Source organism: Mytilus galloprovincialis, chromosome 1 (genome assembly GCF_965363235.1).
Source record: "Mytilus galloprovincialis chromosome 1, xbMytGall1.hap1.1, whole genome shotgun sequence".
NCBI classification, from domain to species: domain Eukaryota; kingdom Metazoa; phylum Mollusca; class Bivalvia; order Mytilida; family Mytilidae; genus Mytilus; species Mytilus galloprovincialis.
Window position 1 is genome coordinate 44,036,642 of NC_134838.1, and position 19,755 is coordinate 44,056,396.

General features: G+C 32.2%; 1 protein-coding gene across 1 annotated transcript in view; it reads right to left on the reverse strand.

Annotated features, from left to right (window-relative positions):
• The window catches only part of LOC143060987 (E3 ubiquitin-protein ligase rnf213-alpha-like), a 122,050-nt gene that overhangs the window by 82,198 nt on the left and 20,097 nt on the right, over positions 1–19,755 (reverse strand). Inside the window, exons 7-20 of the mRNA XM_076233665.1 lie at positions 17,508–18,142; positions 13,589–13,742; positions 13,140–13,357; positions 11,995–12,147; positions 11,068–11,292; positions 10,027–10,645; positions 9,594–9,774; positions 8,056–8,192; positions 6,586–6,660; positions 5,358–5,464; positions 4,598–4,739; positions 2,483–2,681; positions 1,067–1,310; positions 527–673 (exon numbers count right to left, since the gene is read on the reverse strand). Of these exons, the coding sequence (XP_076089780.1) occupies positions 527–673; positions 1,067–1,310; positions 2,483–2,681; positions 4,598–4,739; positions 5,358–5,464; positions 6,586–6,660; positions 8,056–8,192; positions 9,594–9,774; positions 10,027–10,645; positions 11,068–11,292; positions 11,995–12,147; positions 13,140–13,357; positions 13,589–13,742; positions 17,508–18,142 (3,236 nt within the window). The remainder of the gene's footprint in view (positions 1–526; positions 674–1,066; positions 1,311–2,482; positions 2,682–4,597; positions 4,740–5,357; positions 5,465–6,585; positions 6,661–8,055; positions 8,193–9,593; positions 9,775–10,026; positions 10,646–11,067; positions 11,293–11,994; positions 12,148–13,139; positions 13,358–13,588; positions 13,743–17,507; positions 18,143–19,755) is intronic.

The following is a 19,755-nucleotide window of genomic DNA, read 5'->3' on the forward strand; positions in this document are numbered from 1 at the left end:
AAATGTAAAAAACAAAGATTCTATTTTTGGTAAAATACTGCTGTAAATATGATATAACACATAATTTATATAATAACAAGAAAATTCCTACCCAAGCAACCTTAATTTCTCAAAGCCATTTTTCAGCATCAAAAGTTTTAATAAGATGAAAGAATCACAGGATATAGAAAAAAGAATGATATAGTGTCAATAGGACACCAAGCCCATTCACTTAATTACATTTTCATGTTAAGTGAACTGCATCTGGGATACAAACCTTATTTTTTAACAGTTTAAATCAAAATAGACACAGATACTAAGTTTTAAGATGATATGACCTTAAAACAAATTGAACCTGATCTGGAGTAACAAATGGATGAACAGATGGGTTATACACAGATGGAAAAACAATATGTCTCACCTTTGGTCTATTAAAGGCAGGGCATAAAAATAATATTTCAATACCTCACAATTTTACAATATTAAATCTTAGTCTGTAAAATGTCAATGAAAGTAGGAAAATAAAAAATATAAAATATTACAAGACCTTTGAGTTTGTATCTGTGATCATTAGAGGTAATGTTTCGACAATATAATAATCCATGGCAGACTTTCTCCAAACATATCCCGAACTGTGTGTTAGGCATCCTAATACAAGGAGCTTAAACAAAAAGGTATCTACACCATTCTGAACCTTCAAATAAAAAAAAATGTCATTTATATGTAATACAGATATTTGTTTTTATATGTATTATTCCATTTAAAATTGCATGAAATTTCCAATAGATTCAATGAATATTTGAGTACCAGTATGCATGGGATGTTCTCTCAATTGTCCAATTCTTTCAGACTGAAGTCTAATATTTTTAGTAATTACAAGTAAAACACAACAGCTTTAGTTTAGGTCATTTTTTAAAATTTTAAATGTACTGGTATAAATGAGGGCGTTATAACAGGAACCTTTTTGTAGATCAAAGCAATTTATAAATTATTGTGCATATGCATTCTAAATAGAAGTTTAGTTTTGCCATTCCAATGCAGAAAATATTTCTGGATGCAGTACATGCTTGATTCAAATAGCTCTCACCTCATGAGACAAATCAACATGGAAGATTCTAGGTCTCAGTTCTCCTGGTGGCAGAGTGACAGCAAGAAGAGCTGACATAATTTCATCAAGGTCAATGGATTTATCATGTAAAGGAATGGTCAATTCCTTTTGGTCAAATCTCATATTCCTTCCGCTCTTCTTATCTAAGTCACTGACCATTCGTTTTTTGTAAAGAGTTTTACCAACTCCAGCTCTACAAGATTTGACGACTCTCACAGTAGATCTGAAATGTAAAATTAGTGATGCCTTATTGTTAAGCAAATGGCATAGTAAGACTGATATAAACTGGAAATAATTAACACTAGTATGAAGCATTATCTTACCTGTTATACACTTCTAGGAACATCAATGGTAAAAGCAAACATTTTGGAAGTGTATATTTAATATTAAGCCAGACTGCTGTAGTTATAGAGGTTTTTAAACTGAATGAGTATAGATTATCGGGTTTTCTACACATTGATATTGTAAAATATCAGCCGCGAGCCACAATGTGAACATTTTTGGCCAGTGAGCGAAGCGAACGAGCTAAAAAGTTTCACATTGTGTCGAGCAGCTGATATTTTATGATATCTATACGAAGAAAACCTTATTATCTTTTTATCGTTCTATTAATGGTCTTTTCTTTCTCCCTCAGACAGTTTTACGCTTGACAAAACCGAGCTTGATAACGTCTCCTCTCGCATTGTGACGTCGCTGATAACTTCTCCTCTCACATTGTGACGTCGCTGATAAGTACCGATTATCAGGTTATCTGCATGTTGATATCGTAAAATATCAGCTGCGAGACATAATATGAAGCTTTTTGTCGAGTGAGCGTAGCGAACGAGATAAAAAAGCCTTCATATAATGTCAAGCAGCTGATATTTTACAATATCAATATGCAGATAATCTGATAATTGATTTATCGGGCTATATTTGCGTGTTTCAGAAGGGTTTTCTTTGTTTCACCAGCACACAAAAGATGACTTGATAAGTTCGGGTCAAAGTTATTAACGTCGGTTCAAACATTATGACGTCGCTGACATGTCCGGGTCAAAGTTATTAAGGCCGGGTCAACGTATTTGACGTCACTAAGACATGATACTGAATAATATTAAGAGCTGAACAGAGTGATATAGACAGTGGGACGACCGATAATGCCTGGTCTCATTTTGAGGTCTTGATACGAGAATTACGGAGCAACAGAGCAGGGTGATATAGGCGGAGGGAAGGACGATAATATAAATAATCATGTTGATGTCTTCTTTGCTGAAATTCAAGCAACTATAATAAGGATGTTGAACAACCCAAATGTAGTGTTTCCTGATAACTTATTACTAAAACTGTTGTCCAATGAAAGTCCACCCATATTACCCCGCAATGAACAAGAAGCACTATGTAAAACTAAAAACAAACCTTTCAAAATCTACCCCTGCTGCAGGTTTAATACCATTCACTGTTTCCTCAACTTTTAACTTTCCCAGGAGATAATGCTTTATATTCTGAATGTTTACTGCAAACAACTGTGGTCTTTGAAATTTACACAAAGCTCTAACAATGACTGATTTGTTTTCATTTTCTGCACAACAGAGGATAACTAGTTTATACTTTTTAGCTGTAAAATACAATATATAATAGTACATTTGTACTGTCAAATCATTAATTTTCGTTGGTATCAATTTACACAGATTTAGGAAACCTTCCATTTTCCTGGATATTAGATTTCATGGTTTTCCTTCAGTCAGCATATATTTATACGGAACATTTGTAATTTGTTGAACTCTTAAATTCATGGTTTCCCTGTACCAATGAAATCAATGTAAATTGGTATCCAACGAATAATAATGAATCCACAGTATATATGACATATTTTCTCTGAATGCATGAAAAGTTTAGGGATTATTATTCAACATGGTCATAGTGTTGACCTTAAAATTTAAAGCAACTTTTAAATACAACATGGTTATTTACAAAAACTTGACTATTAATCTATAGAAAACTTTTCATCCAAATACCAATGATTTAAATCATTTCCAAATATTAGAGATTTCCTAAACATTCAGCTCTAATTTTGTGCTGATGAGAAAATGTGACAAAACTTTAATTGACAGATGGACAAACAGACAGAAATTCTCTGCTTAAATAAGAAGTACAAGTAAATCAAAAGAAAACTAGAACACTAGCACATCACATCCAATGTTATGCTTATAATGATTTAAAATTAAAGAACCTTAGTGAGCACGCTCACATACCCCACATCCCCACATTGTCATTGGAGAAATTATATAAGTAGAAGAATAAAAAATTGTATAAGAAAAAATACTGAATAATAATTTCCTGTCAATATACATATCTACATAGTATGTCCTTATTATCTACAAAATTTCATGAAACTCTGTTGTGTGTTTTCAGAGGAGTTGAGATGACAAACTGTTGCAGAAGTACATTGAAGCAAATAAGTTCAAAGGGGCATTACTCCTAGAAAAAAAATTGAATCGTTATTTCCTGTTGATATGCACATCTACTAGGTATGTCCTTATTATCTACAAAGTTTCATGAAATTCTGTTGTGTGGTTTCAGAGGAGTTGAGATGACAAACTGTTGAAGTAGTACCTTAAAGCAAATAAGTTCAAAGAGGTGTAACTCCTAGAAAAAAAATTGAATCGTGATTTCCTGTCGATATGCACATCTACATAGTATGTCCTTATTATCTGAAAAGGTTTCATGAAATTCTGTTATGTAGTTTCAGAGGAGTTGCGATGACAAACTGTTGCAGTAGTACATTGAAGCAAATAAGTTCAAAGGGGCGTAACTCCTAGAAATAAAATTGAATCGTAATTTCCTTCCGATATGCACAACTACATAATATGTCCTTTTCATATAAAAAGATTTCGTGAAATTCTGTTGTGTTGTTTGAGAGGAGTTGCGATGACAAACTGTTTCAGTAGTACTTTAAAGCAAATAAGTTCAAAGGGGTGTAACTCCTAGAAAAAAAATTGAATCGTGATTTCCTGTCGATATGCACATCTACATAGTATGTCCTTATTATCTGAAAAGGTTTCATGAAATTCTGTTATGTAGTTTCAGAGGAGTTGCGATGACAAACTGTTGCAGTAGTACATTAAAGTAAATAAGTTCAAAGGGGCGTAACTCCTAGAAAAAAAATTGAATCGCAATTTCCCGTCGATATGCACAACTACATAGTATGTCCTTATTATCTAAAAAGGTTTCGTGAAATTCTGTTGTGTGGTTTGAGAGGAGTTGCGATGACAAACTGTTGCAGTAGTTCATTAAAGTAAATAAGTTCAAAGGGGCGTAACTCTTAGAAAAAAAATTGAATCGCAATTTCCCGTCGATATGCACAACTACATAGTATGTCCTTATTATCTGAAAAAGGTTTCGTGAAATTCTTGTGGTTTGAGAGGAGTTGCGATGGCAAGAAACAAGACTGACGGACTGATGGATGGACGGACGGACGGGTCAAAAACATTATACACTCCGCAACTTCGTTGCGTGGGGTATAATAATTACCCTTGCTTTTTAAGCTTGTCATCAGACTTTGCAGATTTCTCTCAGCTCTATCAGCAACATCATAGTCCAAGAGGTCTGCATTAATTAAACAGTAGATTTTATCATTTTCTGCAAATAAAGCTCTCCTCCAGAAGATTTCAACCTAATAAAATACAAAACAATCAACTTAAATTAGCTTTAACAATCACCTTATTGATCATGAAGAATTCTTTTTAAAAAGTTTCCAGAATTTTTCATCCAAAGAAATATAGATTTCACAACTGCAACAAGTTTGTAACTATATTTCTACACTTGATATAGTTAAATTTTAATATTTCTTTTTATTTAAATAATTAAATTTTAACTGTTGAGAGTGGTGAAATATCGTAATACACCAGTTATTGTGGTGGAATCTGTTTCTCTAATGATTTTTATCCTTCACTTTCAAAGATTTGCAGAAAGTTGTGTTCTTTATATGTGATGTCATCAGACATGGTTGCCTTTCTCATGGCGTCACAATAGGAAAATTAAGAAGAAACCAAGAAAATTTAACTTCATAATAACATTTTTTCCAAGTATTCACAGAGACACACATATATTTGTATTACTAGTGAGGAGAAATATTTTTCTCACCCTGATCAAGAAATGTGAAAATAGCACAAAAATAAGGGAAAAGTGTTTCTTGTTTTGATTAAAAAAAAAAAAACTTCCTACAGCTTGTTCAACTTTATTAAAGGGTCCCTTTTTTAATTAAAAAAAATGTATTACAAAAACCTCTTACCATATCCAGTGTAGTGCTAGGAGAACAGAGAAGAACTTCATCAGACAGCGGAAGAGGTTTTTCATCCCCATTGTTGTATATAGACAAACATGTGTTATATATCTCATCTGAAAATTTAATTTTAAATATATAAGCTGGGTTTGATCATACAAGAAAGATAGAAAAAACCTAAACTTTAACAACTTTTGATTCTAAATTTCTGTTGTTGTTTTTGTTTTAGTCAGAAGAATTAAAGTCAAAATTACTATAAAAAAAAATTCAGGGGCTTATATAACTTAGGTCTTAGAAAATTAAAACAGCTATAAGTCCAATCTGATTTAATTGTGTCTTGTCTGTGTTTGTAATGTGTTATTGTTTAGTTTACCAATATCTCCAAATAGAATAGTGTATTAGAATCGATTACTTTAGATAATGATCGTTGACACAAGGTGTTATTGATATCTGTAGAATTGCATATTTAACAGTTACTGGAAATAGACTGTGGTATAAATGCTTATGATTTGTAGCAAAAAATACTTTATTAATTATGGCATATTTCGAACTGAAGTTTACTACTTGGATAATTTAAATTTCATTTCATTAATATGGAGATAATAATTAGAGTTATCGTTCTTTGAACGTATGTATTGTGACTTATTGTGTATTTTATATGTTACAGGGTTTTTTATTCAAGATTACTTTAATAAACCTATAGAACTCAACTCAAGTGTTTATTACGCCCAACTTGATGAGTCTACACATGTATATAGTAAAACAAAAAGTAAGTGTCAGACTGATAAAAAAAAACCACTCACAGCTTACAGTTCATCATCGTCAATCTACTGGCCAAATATGAAGTCATCCTGTCAGAAGGTTTTATTTTAGGAAAAGTGTGAAGAAAATATGAATGGGAAGACAAACAGTCAAATGTACAAGTGGAATGCAATAGCCTCCACAACATTTGGTAGGAAAACAATATAGCACAAATATTAAGAAATGTTCCACAAGGATGTATATCATATACATCAATTTCATGTCAGTTCATCATTAATGAAAATAAAATATTTTTCTTGTTAGTTTGTAGTTTTACCACTGAAAAAACAGACATTAGGTCAATCAACATAAACTGAATTCACTGAAAGTAAATAATGAAATATTGAAACTTGCAAGTGGTGTGTCTATACAAAATATTTGTGGAATATAATTATTCAATACACACTACACAGTATTTCTTTTTTTATTTTCTTACTTTCTTGAACGATGACAAGATTTGGTTCTCCAAGTTTGAAATAAGCTGGCAATGTTCTTTCGATGGTAACAGTTTCTGCAAAAAAAATAAGATCTTACATATCAGAAAAAAACAATTCATTTAAATTTTAGTTATTTTTATTATTTTAATGCCTTAAAACTTTCATAAATCTTTAATGGGTAGTAATTATAGTTTCATGGTATTAAACTATCAGCAAAATGATATACATTAAATGTTCCATCTTTTTCCATTTTGTTAATTATGATGTTGTAGTAGTTCAATCATCATTAGTATGAAAAGTTGAAAATAAACAAGATTGCAAATGTATTCATTTAAAGTAAGTTAAAAAATATTTCATTTTAAGATAAAGAAACATAGAAAAACACAACTTGCAAAACTCAGAACCTTCAATAAGTTTTTGCATTTAGATAATATGTAACATAAAGTATTGTCCTCCATGAAATATTGTCTGTCGGACAAGTTTTCAAATAAAATATTGTCCACTGACAGTATTTCATAATGAAATATTGTCTTGGACAATATTTCATTATGAAATGGTGTCCTTGTCCATGAAATTTTGTCACCTCCTTCTTGACTTTATTTCACTATGAAATTCTGTTCATGAACATACTTCACTATGAAATACTGGCTTTGAAATTATTTTTTAATCAAATTATTTCACATTTAGAAATAGTGCACAAGCATGCAGCATGCACATTTTTAGATTTATAACTGAAATTGTTTTGTATAGAAGAGAATTTATATTATTACTAATAGTGAGTTTCAAATTTGCATAGAAACATTACAAATGGTTTATTATAGATTAAAGAATTGTCTAACGTAGGTTTCATTTTATTACATTATACTTTACAAATATAAGTAATGTACTCACAATCGCTTATTTTGTAAATATATACACAGGCACATGTCACAGATAAAAATCCTATATACATGAATATATGTTAATAACCTCCCCTTCATGAGACAAAATTCCATGACAATCTGTCTATGAAATATTGTCTCAATACTCACGAAATATAACCAAAATATAACCTCCCTTTAACAAGACACACTTTTGTAGTATTTATCTATGAAATATTGTCTTAATTCACACAAAATATAACCTCTCTTTAACAAGACAAAATTCCATAGTATTCATCTGTGAAATATTGTCTATATACAGACACCATTTCACTATGCAAATTTGTCCTTCTCTGGACATTTTTCCATAGACGTGGACAATATTTCATGATACATAGTTATGAAATATTGTCTTGTGGTACAATATTTCATAGGACAATATTTTGCTTTACAAATACAGATATAGAATCACAAATCAATATGAAACCGTTTTCAAGAATTTAACACACACAACATGGACTGCAACACAAGGTGGCAGAGAAGTGATCCTTACATGTGGCTATAGCTTTTTTGTCTGGCAATACATTAGTTAAAATGTAAAATATCTACCTTGTTCAGCCAATCTTTCCAAAATGAGACCAAGATGCTCAGCACTAAGGTAATCAGATACACTTGAGGATACTGAATTCAGAAACTTGTCCCATAGGTCTTGTAATGCTGAGTGTAATCTTTTAAAAGCATTTTGGCTGAAGAATAGATAATAAATCAAATGAGACAAATGTTAAAACCATTCCTATATAAAACCAGAGGCTTAATGTCTTGTAATAGAAATGAAAACTTTTAACACAAAGATTAATTTGTTGCTTGAACAATTCAAAATTTGATAAGATTTCATTGAAATAGTGCTTTCGAGATTGGTTGTGCTCTATAGCTTGCTGTAAGGTGTGAGCAAAGACTCAGTATTGAAACTATAACTTCTACCTATAGTTTTTAACTTTCATACATTTTGACTTAGATGCAGAGGTGTCTCAATGGCACTCATACCATATCTTCTAGTTTATATGTGTAGGACTCAGAACCACGATGGTCACACTGAAGTACAATGGTCCATGCTGAAGTGCATTGGTTAACAAGCTGAAGTGCGATGGTGACATTGTGACATTAACTTGTTGATAACTACACTGAAGTACGATGGTGGTTACGCTGTAGTGCGATGCCTGAGACATTGAATAAAAACAAATGTACATGAGATGTTAAAATAAAAATACATGAATAAGATTTTTCCAAAGTAGCTCCTTATTTCTGTTCAGTCCAAACCAAAGACTTTAAAATCTTGATTTGTTTTAATCTTATTTCGAAATTATGAATTTTCCGATTAGTACGCATTAGCATTGAGTCAGAAAATATGATGTTCAATGATGAAATAATTATTCAGCTTGTAGGTCTATATAATAGCACTTGTCACATTTTCCACCAACAACTTTAACATTTGCTGATAAACTACTGAGGAGAAAAAAATAAATCTAGAAATACATGAAGGGACCAGTCATGTTAATTTTGGCCTAACATTTTGTAGACAATTAACACTGTTACCACAATAAAATAAGGATAGAGTGACGGTCTTATTACAAATCAGGATTTATCTTGGGACTAAAATAATATTATATCCTTTGTCAGCATGAAACCTTCACCTACAAACTCATACTCCTGCCAGCGAATTGATTTTGTATTTTATTGACGTTATTTTTGAAAACGTCACACTCCAGCGAAAGGATCATCACACTTCGGTGTGGACCATCCTACTTCAGCGTGACCATGGCACTTCGGCGTCCCCATTGCACCTCTGAGTCCTACACATGTAATTGTATTAATCAAGCATTTATGAACTTCAAAATGGCAGTCTAAGCTATGTCAATTGAGGATTTGATGGTACATTTGGGCCATTAACAAAAGTTGTATAATAAAAGTTACATTAAATTCAAATTTGATTTGGACTGTTGCTGAGCTCTCTCTTTAGACAATGTCTTATTCATATCAATTAACTAAGGACACAATTTCATACCAGTAGTTCCCACTGGTCCCTAGAGACCTATGAGTTAAAAGGAAAATTTGGTATAATTTACGAAAAACAAAAAAAGTAATATTACTCTGGATCCAAAGCAAGCTGGTGTACCAGACCTGCTGTCATTGAAGCCCTTGACTGACTTGAGTGTAACCATCCAGAATATTGTGATTCATCCGGAGGTTTGTCTGCAGAAACCACATCATTCTGTTCTTGTGTCACTTTAATAATTTCATCACCTTCATGATCGTCACACCATAATAGAGCTATAAAATATATCATTATAATAAAGTATGATAACTGTTGGAACAAATTGCCACCTCTAAATATTTCACTACAACAGAACATCCTTACAACATACATAATATATATATACATATTAGTTAAATATAAGAAATCTGATGGTTTATTTAGTTTTGTGTCCAACAAAAATTAATATTCTCCATAAATATAAAACTTTTAAGTGTATTTTAGTGGCCAAGGCATGTTCTTATTCTGATAAGTGATAAAATATAAACCTTCTTCAAGGTCTTCATCACAGTATTTCAATGCTTCTCTAGCTAACCCTTCTGTATATCCATTGTCAATTATCTGTTTTAACAAAGCTTCAGCTGTTTCATCCATTTCTACTTCAGCCAAGATTTCTGATTCACTATCTGCTGTAAGATTTGTATTTGCAGAGGATTCCTTCTGAATGACATCATGCTTTGCCATGGACAATGCCTTGATCAAATCCTCCTTTGTACAGTTATGCTTCACTGCGGATAGCATGGGATAAATAAGATTAGACGGATTTTGTTCCAAGCCCATTTTTACAAGTTCTTGTTGTAATATCACTATCTGGTCAATGGTATAATAATTCAGCAAATAATGCTGTTCTCTCTTTTCAGTAATATAAGTGAGCCATGTTCTATGGCAGTGTTCTAGGTATTCTGCAATTTTGGGTATGATGGAAGAAACATCACTTGTCTTTCCTTTCAGTGTTTGCATTTCTGTCCCATGACCAAAATTGATAAATACACAAACTGCTCTTTTTTTATCACACAGAAAAGTTGCTTTCCAGTTTGCAAATAAAACACATCCATCAGAAACCAGCTTTGTGTATATGTTTCCAAGCCTTACCACCGAGTCCAAAATCTAAAAAAATAATGTATTCAGTTATAAATCTCTGAAAAGATCTAGCAGTCCACATCAGGCCACTAGAAAATGACTTGGAAATTTTCTTGTATCCTTCTTGCATTTTGAGTTAAAATTTTACAATCTTAAACCATATTGCCATATAATTGGATTAGCATTCCTGCACAAGCTTTATATAACAACTCTGAGTGTAGCTTTTAAGAAAGGCAAGAGGTATTAACCCTTTTTCTATCCGCTATTACTATCTTGTGTTGAATTGTTGCCTGGGGCTGCCTAACAAGCCAATGTTTGAAGCGGGACATGTAAAAAGTTAAGGCATTAACCATATAAGTAGCTCCATAAAAGAGGGGTCAGTGACCATAACCAAAGAAATCTGACTATGTACAGAGTATGCAGTACCAAGTAAGTATATACATGTTTACCATAGTAAATCTTTCCACTTCATCATTTCCTTTCTCTGCTTTCCCAGCAACTAACATCAATCTTGACTGTAGATCTTGCAGTTGCTGATAATTGTACTTTTTCTTTTCTTCAGTCTTTGATACGAAGGTTTCCTTTCTTTCCTCTGAATTCCTTTCTAACTCTTCTTTACTGGCATCATTCTCCTTTTCTTGACTTACAGACAATTTAAGCACATCTGTAAGTAGCTACAATTAAAAGAAATCATTAACAATTTATGTTAAATGAATTTTTGTTTTATCTTTGTAATCCCCTTTGATTTTTATGCCCCATTTATATGCATGTTTTTGGTATGTGCGTCCATTCGTCTGTTGGTAAGTCCGTGCGTTCGTTGGTCCATCAGTCCCGCTTCAGGTTAAAGTTTTTGGTCAAGGTAGTTTTTGATAATGTTGAAGTCCAATCAACTTGAAACTTAGTACACATGTTCCCTATGATATGAGCTTTCTAATTTTAATGCCAAATTATGGTTTTTAACCCATTTTCATGGTTCACTAAACATAGAAAATGAAAATGTGGACGGGGCATGTGTATACTTGGGACACATTTTTGTTTAAGCAGTGAAATACAAAAAACATCATTTGGTTGAATATCATGTCATGCAAACCAGTTTTGCCAAGACAACCTCTTCTTGTGCTGCTGCAGTAATACCTTTACATTATAAACACCAATTCAAATGTCACCTCTCTTATAATGTCATCTTTTTTTTCGAGGGAAGACCTTTAATTACTTGCCTGTACCAAGTCAGGAATATGACAGTTGTTATCCATTTTTTTTAAGTGTTTGAGCTTTTGATTTTGCCATTTGTTTAGGAATTTTCCATTTTAAATTTTCCTCTGCCTTCTTATTTTACTTTTTATATAGGGATACCCCTGTTTAAACTGTTTTCGTACCAGTTTCTTTACTGGTGTGACAACTCCAGAATATCCAACTTCATATACTCCAGTGGTATTAATGGCTTCTGCTTGGGCTAATGAGTTTACTTCCACTGAACCATGAGATTTCTTTACAGATTTAAGCCATTCTAGATTTTCATATGTTCCACGCTAAAAGAAAATAGTTTTAAGTTATTTAGCAAGTTTATGATATGCCCAATCAATGTCTTTTAAATAAGAAAGTTTTTTTTCAAAAAGATAAAAAAAAAACCAAAAAAAACAAACATTCTGTGAGTATTGCATGGCAATACATAGTCCCCATCTGATTAAAAATTCATTGTTTTGGAACAAAATTGGAACTTGATCTCTAACATTTGTGTCTAACATGTAATGGTGTTAACTATATAAAAAAAATATTAAGTCATCAATATCTTTAAGCACAACGAAATAAAGTGTTGAAAACTGATTATTAAAGTGAATTTACTAAGTTCAAGGAACATAAATCTGCAAAATATCATCAGATCATTCGAACAAAAGTCTCACTTGATCTGTAACTTGTCATATAAAACTATATACCAATTTTCAAATCAACATCGTCAAGCATGATGAAAAAAGAGGGGAAAAACTGTTTATTTGAGTGAATTTATTAAGTCCAAGGATCATTACTCTGCACAAAATAATCAGACCAGAACAAAATTCAAACTTGATCTGTACCTTGTCATGATAAACCAATATACCAAATATCAAATCAATATACTAAAGCATGATATAAAAAAATGGGGAAACTGGATTATTTCAGTGAATTTTCTAAGTCTATGGACCATAACTTTGCTCAAAATCATCAGACAGGACCAAAATTTGAACTTGATCTGTAACTTGTCATGATAAAACAAAATACCAAATATCAAATCAATATATTTAAGCATGAAGAAAAAAAATGTGAAAAACTGATTTGCCAGACTGACTAAAAGAGTATAGAATATTATTTGAAATAACATTTATACCAATTTCTTTGGAAGTTTTGAATCTGTAACTTGTCATGATAAAAACAAAATACCAAATATCAAATCAATATCTTTAAGCATGAAGAAAAAAAATGTGGAAAACTGATTTGCCAGACTGACTAAAAGAGTATAGAATATTATTTGAAATAACATTTATACCAATTTCTTTGGAAGTTTTGAATCTGTTGACAGCACTCTCCATACTTGTTTACATTTTTCAAGAAATGCCTTGTCATCACAATTTTCATTGAAGTTGAAAATCAGTGGACCATATCCTGTAGTAGCAGAATGTAAACAATGTACTCTAGCTACAGCCATATCTCCTTCTCCTGTAGATGTACTGGCCAAGTCTACAAATACCTGCAATTCTTTGATACCTGAAGAAAAGAATATATGATTTCAACATGAAATTTAGATTATACAAGTAAATTCAAACTAGATGATTTGTCTAAGCAGATTTTATATTTATTCAGCAAGGATTTAAATTTGTTTGAAAATACTTTATAAGTTCATTTCAGCCTTAAAAAAAATAGAGAAATAAACATACTTATGGAAAATAATAAAAATAGTATATGATTTATTCTCTTCTGTAAATAAAAGATACTTACTGCACATTGATTGTCTTAGCCACAAGATGAGATTTTTGCATTCAACAAACATATTAAGACATGCTGCTTTCTCACTATCAACTTCACTCAAGACAGAGCATGTTTTCAGTAGATCTTCATCCAGGGTCTTCATTTTTGTATTAGCATTACCAGTCTAGAGAGAAAAAAGATGATGAATTTTGAACAGTTCAAAGATATAAATTATAAGATACTTCAGTACAAAAAAGTACTTTAAAAATTGATTGTATCTTTTTGTACTTTACTAGTTGGTTTTGAGATGAAAAACACAAAACCAGAGTGCATTTTGTATCATATGAAGCAGTAAAGTCAATTCAAAATTTGTTTGCTGTTGATGCTTTTTATAATAACCCTTTAAAACTACAAAAAGAAGCTTTCAGTTTCTAAACAATTACATTTTATAGTTAAACAATGTATTTTAAAAACAATGTTATAGAAAGCAAATATATTATGAACATCTTTTTGGGGGGAATAAAAGACCAATATAAAACTCCTTATCGCTATTTTGTGCATTTTTCCTTTGATCTTTTTTTGTGATAATTTTTATATCATGCTACTCACTTGAGATGGAAAATTATCGCTAGAAACTAAGCATGCACGTGGCGTTGCTAACGAAATTGACAACGTCGTCATAGGTAAAATAGCGATAAAAAGATTATCATTGTTCATCTCAACTCGATTGCCTTTCTTGCTTTCGCCGTCCCGGCTCAAGCAAGAAACTAATCTCGTTGAAATGATCACCGATAATCTATAAATATCATTGTTTTGAACATACATTATAATGTTGCCCTGTCATATACATTTAAATGTACTAAGAAATATACAAAATGAAGAGTGTACACACTGAAATGTCTCAAATGCTTTTCTGATTATGATTTGTTCGGAGTCAAGGTTAGATTTACTCTGCCAGACAGAAATGTACACCTTACAATTATTCTTTACACCAAATACAAATGAGCTATTGCTTAAAGTTTCTAAGACCCCAATCTAGACTGCAAAAAGATAATCATGAAAGTGTTGACTGATAAACCTTGACAATGGGGTCAAGTGTCATATGATCCTTACCAAGGAACATGTAAACAATACAATAATTTTATTGACCAATCATAGCTGACCTATTACTTATAGTATCTAATATACCAGTATCCATGTCTTTTACCTGAACTTAAAAATTACACAAATAAATAAGCCATTACTGCTGCTGGATAATAGTATACTAATGTTGATCATTCTAGATCATTTGTTACAGACAAGACAAATAAAAAAAGAAGATGTGGTATGATATGAAGTAAAAAGTAACAGACCTGAAGTAAAAAAAAGGCACAAAAGAAGCTGTATAAGTCACTCAAGTAAAATCTACTGATGAATGTGTTAAGATTTTACATAAAGCAGAAAGCAGAAAACCCTCTTTCTGAAACTCTTTTCTGAGTTTGAGCTCCAGACACACCTACTTATATGAGTGATTCATTCAATATAACTATTAAAAAAACATCTTTGAAGTTCTAACTAGAGGCTCTAAAGAGCCTGTGTCGCTCACCTTGGTCTATGTGCATACTGAACAAAGGACACAGATGGATTCATGACAAAATTGTGCTTTAGTGATGGTGATGTGTTTGTAGATCTTACTTTACTAAACATTCTTTCTGCTTACAATTATCTCTATCTTAATGAACTTGGCCCAGTAGTTACAGTGGAAAATATTTTGTAGAAATTTACAAAAATTTACAAAATTTATGAAAATTGTAAAAAATTGACTATAAAGGACAATAACTCCTTAAGGGGTCAATTGACCATTCTTATCATGTAACTTATTTGTAGGTCTTACTCTGCTTTACAATATTGCTGTTAGCAGTTAATACTTATCTATAATAATATTCAAGATAATAACCAAAAGCTGCAAAATTTTGTTTAAAATTACAAATTCAGGGGGCAGCAACCCAAAAACGGGTTACCTGATTAGACTGAAAATTTCAGTGTCGATAGATATTGCTTCAATGAACAATTTTATCCAATCCGATTAGCTCTAAATGCTTTGGTTTTGGAGATATGAACCAATCAAAGAGCTGAAGAGCTCTGAGGGAAAAGACTGCCATTTTTTTCAATTTTTAGGGGGGTATCTTTTGATAGTCTCTATACAAAGAATGAACAAAAGAACAGCTAGAACATATACAAAGGCTGACAATAATGAAACTAATTGTTGATTATTGTTATTTCATTTCCTTAGTCAAGAATTCATCATAGAGACAATTTGGACCAATGAGATCTGCACCTTCTAAATCAAAACATTTGATTAAAGTTGGGAGTTAATTATCTAAAATTCAATTGAATTTAACAACTACTACAATATATTTTAGAATTTTAATTATGTACAACTGAAGGGCAAGCTAAGACCTTTCTCAGTTTTTTGTGACAGTATTCTCAAGAAAGTGAGGACTGAAAAATCTATTCAGTTTTAATTTTCCATTGATAAAGTTCCCAGTTACAACTCTCATCACAGGGATACATGTGCTTATAAAATCAAATATGATTGATATAAGCTGTGTGAAGTTTGTTTCCAGACCCCACATTTTGATATATCTGTAAAATTCATGAATAAACAGCTTTAAACTACACAAAGCAATATTTAAAAAAAAAATAAGTTGACCTACAAATTATCTGATTATAGCCTCAGATTAAAGCATTGCATGTTGGTGTGTGAATCATCTACACCACAGCAAACATCATTAGGTTTACATTTAACAAATACGGATTTTTAATTAGTATACAAATACTGTGAATGATTTATATAATGAATAAAGGATATCCATGTGTAGTGTGGCATTCCAACAATGACGTCACTAGGTTAGAATATTTCATAATACTGATTTTTCCGGACTGTAAAAGAAACGTATATAGTGTAAGGGAAAGCTCAATATATGATAATTTCACGAGAAACAGAAGGGAAATGTGTAAAAAATGTATTTAAAGTCAATCTGTTCTCCTTGTAATCAATTTCAGTATGACATTTTGAGGGGGTTTCCAAACTATCAAAACAAAATGATTGACGTGAGGGAATGATACTCTGGCCAACCCCATTAGGGAATTGACAGCTTGAAGCCGTCTTTCCCCAAAAACTGCATTTTACCCTATGTGCTATTTTTAGCCATGTCAGCCATCTTGGTTCAAGGGCAGGGTCATCGGATACATTTTTTAACTACATACCCTAATGATGATTGTGGACAAGTTTGGTTAAATTTGCCTTTGTAGTTTTAGAGGAGAAGATTTTGTAAAACCTACAAAAATTTAAGAAAAATTGTTAAAAATTTACTATAAAGGGCAATAACTCCTTAAATGGTCAACTGACCATTTTGGAAATGTTGACTTATTTGTTGATTAATTTGTAGATCTTATTTTGTTAAACATAATTGCTGTCTTCAGTTTATCTGTATCTATAATAATATTCAAGATAGAATCAAAAACAGCAAAATTTCCTTAAAATTACCAATTCAGGGGCAGCAACACAACAACCGGTTGTCCGATTCATCTGAAAATTTCAGGTCAGATAGATCTTGACCTGTTCTTAACCTGACAAACAACTGGCTCTAAATGCTTTGGTTTCAGAGATACAAGCCAAAATCTACATTTTACCCCTATGTTCTACTTTTAGTCATGGCGTCCATCTTGGTTGGTTGGCTGGGTCACTGAACACATTTTTTAAACTAGATACCCCATTGATGATTTTGGCTAAGTTTGGTTAAATTTTGGCCAGTAGTTTCAGACTCGGGAGAAGATTTTTGTAAAAGTTAACGAAAGCGGACGTCTGACGACGACGGACGCCAAGTGATGAGTGAGAAATGCTCACTTAGCCCTTTGGGCCAATTGACCTAAAAATGTAAACAACCCCTTTCAAAGTCAAACTTACCAACTTCATAATATCCTGTATTTGAGTGAAATTTCCTTTCAAATTATAAGCTCTTACAACTTTCATAATTGCTTTTGCTCCATCTAAACAGTTGCAAATTGTTTTATATTGTTTAAACTGATTAATTCTTTGATCAATCCAATCAGACTTTTCTTCTTTATTATGCTTCTTCAATTCGCTTCGTAACTTTTCTAAATTATCCGTCTGAAAGAGTTTTTGAAAATCTGAAAAGAACAGGTCTCCTATTTTCAATTTTAAGCAGTGATCAATCCATTGCTTTTTTGCTGGTTCCCAAACTTCTGCAAAAATTTCATCAACAGATAGTTTCATTCTTTTATCCTTTTCCAGATGTTGTCCTCTGCTATTTAAAAGCTTTGTGAAAGAATCCCCTTCAGTAAATTCCCTCATTTCCTTCATAGTTTCCACATGAAAGTTCTGTAAACCGAAAGCAATAACTTTTGGACAGTAGTGATCTAGAAGTTGAGAATTCTCTGATTCCAAAGTTTTAACATACTTTACAGTACCAGTTTCATCTGTAGCTGCTATAACTCGAGCTTCTGCACAAATTTGATTGAGCCTGACATTCCTCAAGTCCTCATGTTTCTTTATAATGGCAGATAGATTTTCTGTATTTCCTACAAAAATAATTGACACAATCATCAGATAAAACTTACAAAGGTCTCATCTTCATTACTGATTACAAAAATATAAGTTGAAAATTCATGAGATCAAGATCTAAAACTTTCTTGTATCAAATTTATTTGGTGGGGTTTGTGTAGCTTAGTCTTTAGTTTTCTATGTTGTTTCTTGTGTACTATTATTTGCCTGTTTGTCTTTTTCATTTTTAGCCATGGCTTTGTCAGTTTATTATTGATTTATGAGTTTGACTGTTCCTCTGGTATCTTTCGCCCCTGTTTTATAACTTACTGTAATCACATACTTATTTAAAGATATACTAGAAAACACCCGTGAAATCGCGGGCATATACAGCTTGTGAACTGTTGTAGGATGAATTTTTGTACAAGATTATATGTATGGAGAATTTCATAAAAGGTATCAAAAGCCCTCTCCCTTTTCCAAAGTCCAATATTTGTTTCCTTTCTGTTAAATTCAATTATTTTCGTGCGTCTGGCCTCAGACCACAACTATTCTTCTCCTTGGCTACAATGCTTCTTTTGGTAAAAGTCAAATAACACTAGATATCATTGAGATGGGAGCCATCTCTGTGGGCCCCGCTGTGAATAACGTGCATTAAAAAATTGTATCTTTACCATAGGACATGGAGTTGTCAACTGAAACCAAAGTTTTTGACCTTGACCTTTGACCTAGGAAGTTGTACATAAATTATGACACACCCTTTGGTGTTGGTTTATTTACATGTCAAGTATAAACTTTGAAATGATAACGGTTATCTAGATATGGAGCAGACACGATCTTCACCACAGGACACGGGGTTGTGAACTGAAACAAAAAATTTTGACCTTGACCTTTGACCAAGGAAGTTGTACATACATCATGACACACCCTCTGGTGTTGGTTAATAAACATGTTAAGTATTAAGTATAAATCATAACGGTTATCTAGATATGGAGCGGACACGATCTTCACCAAAGGACACGGGGTTGTCAACTGAAACCTAAGTTTTTGACCTTGACCTTTGACCTAGGAAGTTGTACATAAATTATGACACACCCTTTGGTGTTGGTTTATTTACATGTCAAGTATAGACTTTGAAATGATAACGGTTATCTAGATATGGAGCGGACACGATCTTCACCACAGGACACTGGGTTGTCAACTGAAACCAAAGTTTTTGACCTTGACCATTGACCTAGGAAGTTGTACATACATCATGACACATCCTCTGGTGTTGGTTAATAAACATGTAAAGTATTAAGTATAAAATCATAACGGTTATCTAGATATGGAGCGGACACGATCTTCACCATAGAACATGAAGTTGTCAACTGAAACCAAAGTTTTTGACCTTGACCTTTGACCTAGGAAGTTGTACATAAATTATGACACACCCTTTGGTGTTGGTTTATTTACATGTCAAGTATAGACTTTGAAATGATAACGGTTATCTTGATATGGAGCGTACACGATCTTCACCACAGGACACAGGGTTGTCAACTAAAACCAAAGTTTTTGACCTTGACCTTTGACCTAGGAAGTTGTACATACATCATGACACACCCTCTGGTGTTGGTTAATAAACATGTTAAGTACTAAGTATAAAATCATA